Genomic DNA, 12,524 nt, shown 5'->3' with positions numbered 1-12,524 from the left:
AGACTCATACCCAGTCATTACAAAATGGAATGAACAAAAAGTCTCATCGGGGGTTAATTCCCCACGTGTTGCTGCTGCTGTATCTTAAAATCTCACAAGGAAAAAAGAGAAACCAAATTATGAGTTGGAAGAGTCTGTTCGCGCTCAATGAAAATATCAGCTGACAAGAGAGAGACTCTGCTTACAGACTCTTTAATGGCAAATCTGAGCTACTCTGTAAAGTTTCCCACCAAGCTCCTGAGCCGTTTCAAACCAGCAGACCCCCCAGAAACCAACGGGGGCTTTGATGAAGTGAAGAAGCTTCCAAACACTCTGCTCTTTAGCTCACAGCAGTTGTTTTAATTCCCGTTGCCTCCCCTTTCCTAATCAGATTTAGTGGTAACAGCCCCATTCTTTCCCTCGCCGTTTTTAAGCAAACTGTTATTTCAAGAGGAATTTCCTCTTTTGTCAGTTTTTCCCCCCACGGTTGCGTCAATTTTAGATTATCACTGGCTGCCTTTGTTTGAGTGTCTTGACGTGTGGGAGTGTGTCCTGCGCTCTGTCCCGAGCTGGAATGCTGCCCTCCCTTCCCATGTGTGATTCACGCATTATTGTTAGGAAGATGCGCCGTACAATGATTCAGCCCTGCCAAATCCCCTCCACACTTCTGCTTCCCAAGCCGCCTACTCCGGGCCTCTCGCCTCGCTCACACACCTGCTTCCCAAAGACTCGGAGCAGGACGGGCCCGGCGCTTTACAACTCCTCTCCACCGTCCCCTGTGGCAAGTGCCGCGGGCTGTCACACACCTTTTGGAGCTATGCCCGCGGTGGCTCGCCTGGGCCCGCTGGCTGTAGGGCCACCGTTCGGAGAAAGCCCTGCGAGCGCCAGTCAGCTGTGCGCCGACTCCCCGGGAGTCTCACGTTCCCCACCCACCCAGGCAGGCTCCACAACACCTTTTCTGGGCGCCCGGTGGCGGTTTATACAAATCAACCCGGGGAGCAGGGGAAGGGGCAGCGCAATCACTCCGAGCTAGCCCCGGGTTTCACATCAGGTCTCCCCTTGCACCGCCTCGCCCCAGTCCTGCGCCCCTCCCCGGTCAGCCTAGGGGGCGAGAGGCGCACAGCGCTGGGGGCGGGGGAGGCGGACACTTTAAAGGGGCTCAGGAAAGAACAGTCTCTCCCCTCCCCTCTCTGCACCTCTCAGGCCCCCATTTCCCCTGAGCTCGGGGCTGGATGGAGCCTGGAGGGGGTGGGGAGGGGGTCAGTTCGTGAGGCCGCTGCGGGGAAGAGGACAGGTTGCTTTGGGGCTGGCCCAGCGGCACCACCAGGCAGTGGCGCAGGGATTGCCCGGGCGGTGTGTCAGGGCTGCATGAGTGAGGGTGGGACAGAGGCGCGGGGAGGGGAGGTTAGAGGCTGTGTGTGTGGGGGGGGGGTCTTTACCTTGCATTGGTGCAGTCGTTGTAGAGGGTCTCGAAATCCTTCCTGGAGATGAGTTTGCAGCGGTTCACGCCGGGCTGGATGGCCCCCAGCCCCCTCAGGATCCGGACCTGCTCCACATTGCACACCACGGGCGTGATCTCCAGCCGCTTCAGCTTGGTGTAGACGGTGTGCAAGCCCCCGACCAAGTGCTTCAGAAAGAGGTCGAAAGCCTGGGGCAGGCAGATGAGCTCGCAGCCCTCCACGGTGAAAGAGGCCACCTTGGCCCCCCTCAGATCCACCATCTTGCACTCATTATTCTGGGGGGTGTTCTCCACCGGGGACGGGGTCGAGTACACCGGCTTGCCCGGCAGGCTGCTGCTGTTAGCGGTGCTAGCGCTGGGGGTGGAGGTGCCGCCGCCGCCTGCGCTGTTGCTGCTGCTGGTGCCCAGGCTGGGGCTGCAGTTGTTGCCGCCGCCTCCTCCGTTGCTGCTGCTGCTGCTGCCTCCTCCGCTGCTGGTGGTGGAGGTGACTGTGGCCGCCGCCGCCGCCGCCGCTGCTGCGATGGGCTCCGGCCGGAATAGGTTCGTCCCCGAAGAGGCTGGCGGGGGAGCGATGGAAGGAGACGGAGACGAGGTGGCCGACGAGGTGGTGGTGGTGGTGGTGCAGGCGGCAGAAGTTGAGATCGGAGGTGGAGGGGGGACCAGCTGGGTCGGAGGGATCAAAGCAGCCGGTACGGCCATGGTCACATATACGAAGGGGGGGGGGATAAAAAGTTGCCGCACGGACAAAAATGGGGTTGGGGGAGGATGGCGGGAGACCCCAAAACAGCTGCCGCCGAGAAGGGGGAAGAGTGAGAGAGAGAAACGCACAAAGTGTCCCGCAAGTGGGGAATGAGGAGAAGTCCGCTGCGGGCGGTAGCGTTGGGGTTTAGGGGAGGGTGGTTTGTTTTGTGGTCCTTGCTCTAGCACCAAGTTAAAGATGAAGGTGAAAAGGGGGAGGTTTGAAGGACTTCCGTTCTCTCTGGCAAGTACATGGATCAAAGATTGAGAAGGGAATGACAGAGAGAAAACGAGCTGAAAAGTGCTGGCTGCCGCTGCTCGCTCGCTCGCTCGATCTCTAGCTCTCTGGGCGAGTTGTTGTTGTCACACGGTGCAGAGGGGAGGAGCTCCGGCAACTTGAAATACCCTTTGAAGCAGCAAAAGCCTCACTCACTAGTATTAACCCAAATTATCCAACCAGGAACCCGGAGCAAAGAAACGGAGAGAGAGCGAGCTCCGTCTTCCTCCTCCTCTCCTCCAGGAACCGTTAGATTGTAGGGTTCATGTTTCATCTCAACAGAGACGAGATGTAATTTTCCAAACACTTCCAAGCGACCGCTTGTCCACACGCTGGACAGAGAACCAAGAACGTACCCAAGTTTTTGCGACAGACATTCGCTGCCTCTTTCTCATCCCACAGAAACCGGGACTGGGGGAGAGGGGCGGGGATTTACTCGGCCCCACGCTTTATGAGGGGCTATTTACTTTACGAGTAGCACATTTATTTGAAAAAACAAACACTCAAACCCAGATTATTTTTCTCAAGACAACAAACACGCCAAATGACAGGCATGGAAGTCAATGAGATTCCAGAAAGGGCATAATAATGATCACTAGGGCTCGTTGTTGTGTGAAGGATTTGTGATGGTACGAGACGCTACAGAAGAAAGAAAAGCAAACGCAACAGTATTTCCAGAAAATAAAACGTTTATGGCTCAAAGAACACCGGCCACTTACTTTTCCTACAATTTAGAAATAACATCTGTTGTGCTAAAGAATTACCCAAGTAGTTTTAAAAGGAGTGAACACGTGTTTATTTTCATCTATAGGCTCCCGTGAACTTTTTGATCATAAGTGTAAAGCTTTTCCACAAGAAAGGCATTGATGGTTGTGTTTTACAGTATACTCACGTTTGATTGATTGTGTTTTTAATAACCACCTAAAATGAGGTCTCAGCTAAAATGCATGAAAGGAAGTAGTTGTAACATTTGTTCTCATAAGGCTGAAGTAACTTTAAATACACTAGCCAAGATATTAGAGAGCTGAAACGGAGTGCTTACTCCCACCCTGTTGTGTCTAGGTATTGCAGCGGTCTATGAACAACAGGTGACTGCAAGCCACACATCCAAGTTTGATCTTTGAAACTCTACCCCATCACCAGATATGGTATAAAATTAGCTGTTGCGCTTGCCCATACATGCGCAATAACTTATTTTATAGCATACGCAGATATATATTTGAATTGTGGGTCAGGCCGCATACATGTTGTGGTACCTGGTGACCACAAGAATTACAGATTTTAGCTTGAACTCCGAATTTCCTTTTTGATTCTGATTTAGGGGGTTACTTTGGCTTTTGTCTTCTATTTCTTTTATGGGTTTTGTGTTTTTATGAGACAAAGAAATCATTCTTTCATACAAGTGTACGAGCTGCAGCAATAATGTACACATACGTATTTAGGCTTTTTAAACAACGTAAATTATGTGCTCAGATTGTGACATCTACCTGTCCTTAGCCTGCTTTTTAAAAAAATGTGGATTATTTGTACTAGACATGAATCATCGGATTACACATCTACATGTGTGATAAGAATCTTAATCTTAATTCTATAATATGGAGTAAATTCACTTTTTTTTTCAGATTGCCAAAAGCTATAAGCATTCTGTTATGACCTGCTTGCTCACTAGCTGTGAGGTTGCTCTTTAAATTCCAGTATATTTTAGTTATGAATACCAAAAGGTTTCTTCAGCGAGTGAACTTTTATTTTTCCTAATACTGGAACAGCTTTTAAAAAAAGAGAAGAAGAAGAAGAAGAAAAATAGAGGCTTGAATATTATGCACCAACGGTGATATGGAGTAATGTTGCCAGTTACAAAGCCCAAGAAACGCAAACCAATCTTAAAATAGGAGTGCGTATGCAACCCACTTATAGTGGCGGGGGTCTAATGTTAGAAATACTTAAAAGGCCGTGAAAAATGTAACCGTGTTGCATTATTTTATTTTCAGGTAACGTATCGAAGTTGTTGAAGACCCACTGCCCGTACTCGCTCTATTAATTTCCCTGTTTTCACTATCTCATACACATTCTATAGTCATAAAACATGCACCCGAGAAAGTTAATACAGAGTCGAGCACGTGTGATGTCACCATTTCACTTCAACTTCTGAATGAACTCTGAATTAATCCCCTCCATCACCAAAAATATCCCTGCCGTATCACTTGCTCTTTACCTACTCTACAGCATGATGGGCTCCTGCTTTTCTTCTAATTGAGTACTTTCCCGGACAACCATTGTGTTTCTAAACAGTTTAAAAATCTGGTTTGTAAGTGCTTATTACAACAGGTTTTGGTTAACGGTGATGGTTTAATGAAACGATTGGATTAGAAACCAACACATTTAGGAAAGGGTTCAAGAATCTTCAAAGCTTGTTGCTTGGTAAGTGTTTCAAACGATTAAAGCAAACTACTGGATTTATTTTAACACAGACGCACACCAACAAATAATGATATTGCTCGTTTCTTCTTTTACACTTTTTTTTCCAAATTACATTTTAATTGCAAGTCGATCCTTTTAAGAAATGATATTGTTAGACTTTAATTCTCCATTCCCACACCCTAGAATGCATATCCGTAAAACTGAAAGTACTATAACTGATTTGAGAAATCTCCCTGTGTCAAGTGAAGATGTATGGTGCTGAAATCAATAAGACTGCTTAAAATTCAAAGACCTGCAAATCGTTCTGTTTGTCCTTTGATAGGGCCTGTGCTGATTAAAATGCGACCAAGAAAGCTTAATTGCTGCACTAATTAAGAAGTCTTTAATTTCATTCCTGGAATATTGTTTGAAGCAGGGCTTCTCTTGTGCTCACATAACTGTTTAGGGCAGGTACTCTTTTTTTCCTTTGACCATTTCGATAAATGAGAATGTACATTGAAACAATAAGATGAATAGATAGTTATAATAATTTATTGCTTTAAAAAAATCAGCACCTGCTCCTGAGTTCACTATTTTATTAAATCCAGTTTTGCGGGCAGCTGTAACGTGTAAAATGCAATTAAGAAATGTATTGTAGCTGTTGCATCTTAAGTACTCTGAATACCTGACCGCCTGGTACCCCCTCCCCACCAGTTGTTACTGTAAATGAATTCAGTCAGATAGAAAAATTACTAACTTCGGAACGGGGGGGAGGGGGCATATGTCTGGATATGTATCACAATGTTAAATTCATGAACATGGATTCTATCTGTATTTATTCTGACTTTCTCTCCTGAAAAATATACTGCTCTATTATATCTCATCTGATCCTTAGCTATTGACCTATTTTGTTCACCGATTTTTCAAGTGGGGAAACTGACTAAATGATTTCACAAAGCTTTTTATATGATCAATAGCATTTTTTTTAGGTTTATTCATACTGTATTATAATTCTGGCAAACGACTGCAAAGCAGAAGACTCTAAGGAAGATACAAATATTGAAAAAAGGAAGGTAAGTTTTGTTGTGCTCTAAATATTTAGGCTCTCCCTACAAAGACTCTTTTGGGGGAACTACCTGTAATTTTGCGGAGAGATTGAGGAAAAGGATAGAAGGGGACTCTTATACTGTACCCTCCCTGGATTCTAACAGGAAAATAGAAGGTTATAACAATCTAAGATGATATACTGGGATCCTTCCCCCCCCCCCAAGATATTTGCTAAACATTTAAATATTTATTGAAAACACGATTAATACATTTGAGATTGATATAACATCTCCTAACAACAGGAAACTAGATACTGCGGTGCTGAAATTGTTGCATTGTAGTCAAATTAGCCCAGACGTTGCCCAATATAAATACATACTGGATTCTTTTCAGTGACGGGACAAGATGATAACATGCTTAATAATACAAAGAGAGATTTACCATTCTAAGCACGACGTCACGCTAATTATGTTTACTTGAATTGAAAGCAAGGTTTTGGGGAATCTGAAATTACTTATAGGATATTTTACTACTACTACTACTAATAATAATAATGATGCAAGTGCACCAAATGTTGATCGCAAACCTTTCAATCTTTCGAAATCTATTGGAAAATTAAATGAAAAGTGGAGTTTGGTACAAACAATGCCCCAGGGCAAAAAACAACTAACACTGAATTTTCCAGTCCAGCCATAACACAAATCAATTTGAGCACACTTCTATGGCCAGACTGCCAGATTGTTATGACTGCTAATTCACTCAATCAAACAGTGCATTAGCACGCCCGGTGCAAACAGCTTTAACAATAGCATACACTCCTGAACAGTCCACAATATATCATAAACCTAGAATACATGACAGTAGTTTTAACATCTGTTTATCAACATTAATATTCACGTGTGCTAAGCGTTTAACAAAAAATGCGATGAACAAATTAAAATGTAAAAACTTCGGACGATATTTAAAAAATAACTAAAAGTTTTGATAACATTAGAAACTTGGGAGAAAATTGTGGTCTGGGCTTTGTTTTCTACACGTCTCTTAGCTATCTGCAAGTCTATAGCATCTAACTGGAAATGGGATTATCCCACTGCATACACACGCTGCCTCACCAGTCAGTTTCACTGAAGACCTTAAGGGCCTTCTCTCAACAGGTTTGCTCACGCGAGTAATCCCACTGAATCCTGCGATACCAATCGTGGGAGTAAAACAAGCAGGATTTAGTCTCAAGTGGATAACTTCAGTTCTTTCCCTTTAACCTCAGGAGAAATGAGAGAGTTATCTTTACCGATCCTAACCGATGCTCTAAACAAGGACATGGTTCCACTCAAAAAAAAAAAAAAAAAAGTAATTACCCACGAGTGGTAACTGTCCCTCGCCGCTCCTCCCCCCCCATGTATGCAAATTGGAGCTGCCAAGCGCTTATTAAGCATCCTGCTTATTTACAAATGATGTAAAACTCGCCATTTTAAAGTAATACATTGGACAGGTTTCAAACTCAGTGACTAAAATTATCTTTATGTTCGCTCAAGTCTGAAGGTCCCGTTGCAATTCATAGTGCCAAATGGAAATGGGTCAGGGTCCGTTCCCATACTGCTTCAGAATGAATGAAGCAGGTGATTGGGTACTGTCTTCCTACCTTTATATTACAATGGACAGTCAATAGATGAAGCTGCAGTAACAAAGAAGGAAATTCTAACCAACTTTCCTGTATGAATTACATTATCACTGGCACAGGCAATAAGCACTACGTGTGCTTTAAGTTAAACTTTGCTGTTATTACATCCAGTGCAACTTGTTAATTCAACTACCAACAGGTAGTAAAAGTTGCTCACCCAATAATTAAATACAAAATCCCTGCTATTAAATAATGTTACATTGGTGATGTAATCTGAAATACCATTCCTTCTCCTTTTCCTCCTTAAAAAAATTAGTTCAGTCCACCCTTAACTCCCAGCCCAGACTGATTCGAAAATAACGACATCGAGTGAAGAAAGATTAGTGTCGGCCTGATATTGAAATGGTCTTTTGTTTGTTTGTTTGTTTCACATTTTGAACACTTTTGAAGGTAACTTTTGATTTTTTAAAATTCCTTATTCGCTCAGTAACATGTTCAGGAGATTTTATAACACATGAATCCTTCGTCTGAGAATATTTCTGAAAAAGCTTCTTCCAAACCCTGATGGTCTATGATGCAAACACCACAATCATGCACATTCACACTGTACATCACGGGCCCGATTCAGCTCCCAGAGAAGTCAGCAGTAGCTCTGAATGAGAAAGAAAGCAGGAGCGGGCCCTATGTTTGTATAAAGGTAAAAACGGTAACTGCCAGTGCAGCGGGGCTGCTATTCTCACAACCACCTACACACATTGTTTCCCTTAATAAAAAAACACTCAGAGGGCTTTATGACTAACAGCCTGCAAAATTCAGCTCTTCCCATTTCAAATAGTCTATGTGAATGAAAAAGCATTGTTTTCACTCATTATTTACACTACTGTAACTCAGAATCAGCCAATTTAATTGTTTAAAAATTAAAACCCTTTCTAGTCTGAGTCCTTTGTCTGAGAAGTTTCAGCCCAGAGCGGATTTTTACAGCAAGTTATAACCCCTGAAAGAGGGGGTGATTATAATGGAAGTGCTGACACAACCTTAACTATAGCGTTGTAAACGGCTATGCTATAATATCCATTAAGCAGAAAGAAAAATAAGATGGCTGATCAATAATTTATACAAAGAGTACCAACAGCAGACATAATAACTGTAATGTTTGCAAAGCAATCTCTCGCTCTCCAGGCTTAACAGTAAACGCAAACTAGAGACGCTGTTAATTTCCAACTCCTACTGATAAGAATACAAACACATTACTTAAAAATGTATTTTGCTCCACACTGAGCATGCCCGGGTGGGCGAAAATAAAATGTAATTACGACGCAACTCGGACGTGTTGGACAGTGTGTGTTTTGTTTTGTTTTCCTCCATTGCACATTGTTATGAAAGGGACCTCCCTTTGCAACATCAGTGATGGGGAAACAGGTTGGGTGGATGTCAAAGTAAACGGGTCGACTTTGGGTCACTATAATTCCTCGCAGAGTTATTCATACGTGGAAACAAAATGACACCCTTTAACTTCAAAGAAAGCTACAACCTTTTACAGTCCACAGGCTGAAACACAATACCTCATTGGCACGATAAGAATCAGCTGTCAAAAGACAATGCACTCCTTTACATAGAGAACGCTACTGGAGAGGACAACCTAGTTTGGAGAAAATGTTGCACTCTCCTAGCACCCTAAGCAGATCGTAGGCGAACTTCATTTGCATGGAAGTACGATTTCCGCCTACTATATTTAGATAACAAAGCATAGTAACGAGGTCCCGAAAAGTTGATAAAAGGGCTCAGGTTACATGCACTAATATTTTTGCATATTCCCCTTCATTTGTGAAGCAGGGGAAGGGAAAAGAGCCTGCGATTGGTGGAGAGATCCTGCCTCTGTTAAAAGTAAAAGTGGGAGAATTTCAACAGAAGCGGGTGAAAAGTCAAAAACGAGACAAAACAACGTTATGTTGTAAACTACGCAGAAAGAAACCCGAAAGAACTCTTTGAATGAGCAGCGTGTCAGGTTCTCCAGCTTGTGTCTCCAGTCGATTTTTGAATGTACACTTTCTGGGGATAAAGGTGGATGGAAAGCAGTGTCTTTGCTATTCTGAGCCTCGAGTTGTAAAATGGTGTTTTACTTGGTAAGCAATTGCACTTGGAAAGGAACCAGAAATTTGTATGAGAGGTGTTTAAGATTGCCTGCTTAACCAGTGACCCATGTCAGGTCAGTTCCAATAACGTTAGAAAACAAAAGAAGGCAGCTATGCGCAGGTTTGACTGATGAAAATATATATATATATCGGTTTTTTTAAAATTCAGGGGGAAGAAAACCCCCACAGATAAAGGTGTATTGTCAAATTAAGTGTTTGATGCAATGCTGAACACTGTTTTTAGAGAAAGTAAGTTTAAAAAAATTGCAGCGCCCACTAGCGTCCTTGGAAGAAGGGCAACTGGTCTTTCCACTGTAACTCCCTATTTTGACTGAAACAGGACTGTAAAACAGAGCTGGCAATGAAACTCCATACAAAAAGTGTTTAGCTTTACATCCATATGGTTTTTGTTTTAAAATCTTACAGGAATGTAAATGTAAAAAAAATCAAATCTTTATTTGCACTCCTGTGACTTGTGCTTTAAAATTAACTTGCAAAGGACAGATCTGTGTCAGTTTAAGAAACTGCAACCCACCCATCTATCTGGATACTGGTACGACTCCCATCCCCATGGTATCTGAGTGCTTCAGAATGAGGCAGAGAAAGGGAGAATAATTTTAATAAGATTTTAGCTATTCATTATGATGTATCCACAAGTGGTTCATTGTTACTAATAGGGCATAACTCAAGAGGAGTATTTCAGGACGGGAGAATTAGAATAATACAAGAAGTTTTGACTTAAGCACATCAGTAACAGTTACTGTATTACAAGGTGTTTTTTTTAAATTCATATACCAATAAAAATGAAAAATTGTTTCCTCTTCCCTTTCTCATCTCCCTAAACCCTGTAGCTTTTTTGAGGGGAGAGGTGTGAGAAGAGGATGTACGAACAGTCAATAACTCCTACAGTCAATAACTTGTCACTCTCTCAGTTTTGGAAGGCATAAATGTGGCATTCAGGTGAGGAGCTTGTTGACAAGAAAACTAAAAAGGATGAATATCTGAGATTTTGGATGTTCATCTGAACTTCCAGACCTTATGAAGCTCCCCATGGCATCCCTAACAGGTCCCTTCTTTTCTTCTGAGCTCTTACTTCCATGCTGATACAGTGTTTAAGAAAGTAATCCAAGAACTACCCCCTCCTAATAGGCACCTGACTTCATGCACAGCACTTGTTCTCCACTTCCCTAAAGGATACTCTACAGTTACAAAGACTTGTTGAGGTCTGTGTTGACTACTTTCCAGAGCAAGAGACAAGCAGATTTCTTGACAAGTTAGAAAAAAATGTCAGAGAGGCTAACCTCAGGACCAGTCTTCAGTATGGTCCCAAATGGCTGTAACACTTGGCTATCGTAGCAGCAGCAGCCTGATACCTCTGCAACATCGTTTTCTGGCACACTGCATTCTCCCCACTTACAGACCTGTTCTTCTACTGACTGTACATGTCTGTATCTTCAGAGCTGCGAGAGATGAATGGCTGCAACTTCAAAGCAGTATCACATATTCTAGAACACAGCCAAGGGCAGTGATGGATAAACTCTTTCTGTTGTCCCCTAACCCTATCTATAAAGGCCTGCATTAACAGGTTCATATCCTGAAGACTTCCTGGGGCACTGGGGCTTTCTTTGGCAAAGAAGAAAATCTAGGTATATTCAAGATCATGTAGAACACAGTGTTCAAAAAAAATAACAAAACAAAAAATCACCCCCTGGGCCATATGAAACAGGACTGAGTCAATGTGTACTCCTTTTCTCTCTCTTTTGACAGTTATGTGTTAACTTTCTCCTTTATTGCTGACACAGATCTATACAGTACTAATAAGCCCATACGTTAACAAACAGTAGAAGCCACGGAATAACATAAAATTTAAATAAGCATCAGAAGGTCCAAATGAAGAGGGTGTTGTTTTTTTTTAAGTATGTGTTCAGTTAGGGTAGCTGTTTGGCTCAGTTATTTTGCCCAAACTGGTTAAGCCATCTTTATGACAGATCAGGTGTAGCATGACCACAATAACATATGCACTGAGGATTATAGATCTGGCTGAACAGTGCCAAAATTTTAAGGTACAAATATTTATCTGAATTTTGTTAGAAAATCAACATTGCCATTGTTCATGCACTTGTAGTGCTCACTTTCTGTGAATTTACATGCAATTGAGTTTTACTAGCACAGTGTTTGAGTCTTCACTGAAAGCAAATTCTGAATGTTTTCATACCAGCCACTGGATAAAAGGTGGCTCATTAAGGCCTCCATTCTTCAAAAGTATGCTTAACTTTAAGCATGGGAGTAGATCCATCAATGGGGACCTACATCAGAGAGCAGAAAGGGCAGTCACAACAGAGAAATAAGCCATGAATCTCAGGTTCTGAAAAGTAAGCTAAAGAGTAAATCCAATTTGTAAGAAAATTTCAGTGAATAATTTTGAATAAGGAAGAAATTTAAGAAAATTGCATCCGTGTAAGCAGAAGTGCTGAAACAATTTGTGTAGTGAGGGTGCTAAGAGCCAATGAACCAATCTGTAAACCCTGTATATAATGGAAAACTTCAAGCCATGGAGTGTGGCAGTACCCCTAAGACATCCATAGGTGCTTGAACTATGAGATCAGATTCACTGATACAATTATCCATTACAAAATATTTATTTTAAATATTTACTGGCAAATCTGAAATATGTAAAACTTCTGCTCCCTTCTCCCTCTCCTCTCCCCCTGTGATAAAGCCTCTGTCCCAAATCTGGACCTTAGCATCCAAAATTTGGGGGCTTAACATGAAACTCCCCCCAAGCTTATACCCAGCTTGGTTCTGATCTCGCTGCCACCAACCAGAAATCAGTGCCTGGTACACTGAAGCCCCCCAAAATCGTCCCTGGGGGACCCC

At 42.9% G+C, this 12,524-nt stretch overlaps 1 protein-coding gene across 3 annotated transcripts in view; it reads right to left on the bottom strand.

Moving 5' to 3' along the window:
* DACH1 (dachshund family transcription factor 1) overlaps positions 1 to 2,549 on the bottom strand; it is a 457,196-nt gene extending 454,647 nt beyond the window's left edge. For all 3 annotated transcript variants that reach the window (XM_075061553.1, XM_032794125.2, XM_032794126.2), the window contains exon 1: positions 1,419 to 2,549. In XM_075061553.1, the coding sequence (XP_074917654.1) occupies positions 1,419 to 2,137 (719 nt within the window). In that variant the 5' untranslated portion in view covers positions 2,138 to 2,549. The remainder of the gene's footprint in view (positions 1 to 1,418) is intronic.
* Between the last annotated feature and the right edge of the window lie 9,975 nt (positions 2,550 to 12,524).

This window comes from Chelonoidis abingdonii, chromosome 1 (genome assembly GCF_003597395.2).
Source record: "Chelonoidis abingdonii isolate Lonesome George chromosome 1, CheloAbing_2.0, whole genome shotgun sequence".
NCBI classification, from domain to species: domain Eukaryota; kingdom Metazoa; phylum Chordata; order Testudines; family Testudinidae; genus Chelonoidis; species Chelonoidis abingdonii.
Note: the sequence above shows the minus strand (reverse complement) of the source record. Positions and strands in the feature narration are given on the sequence as shown.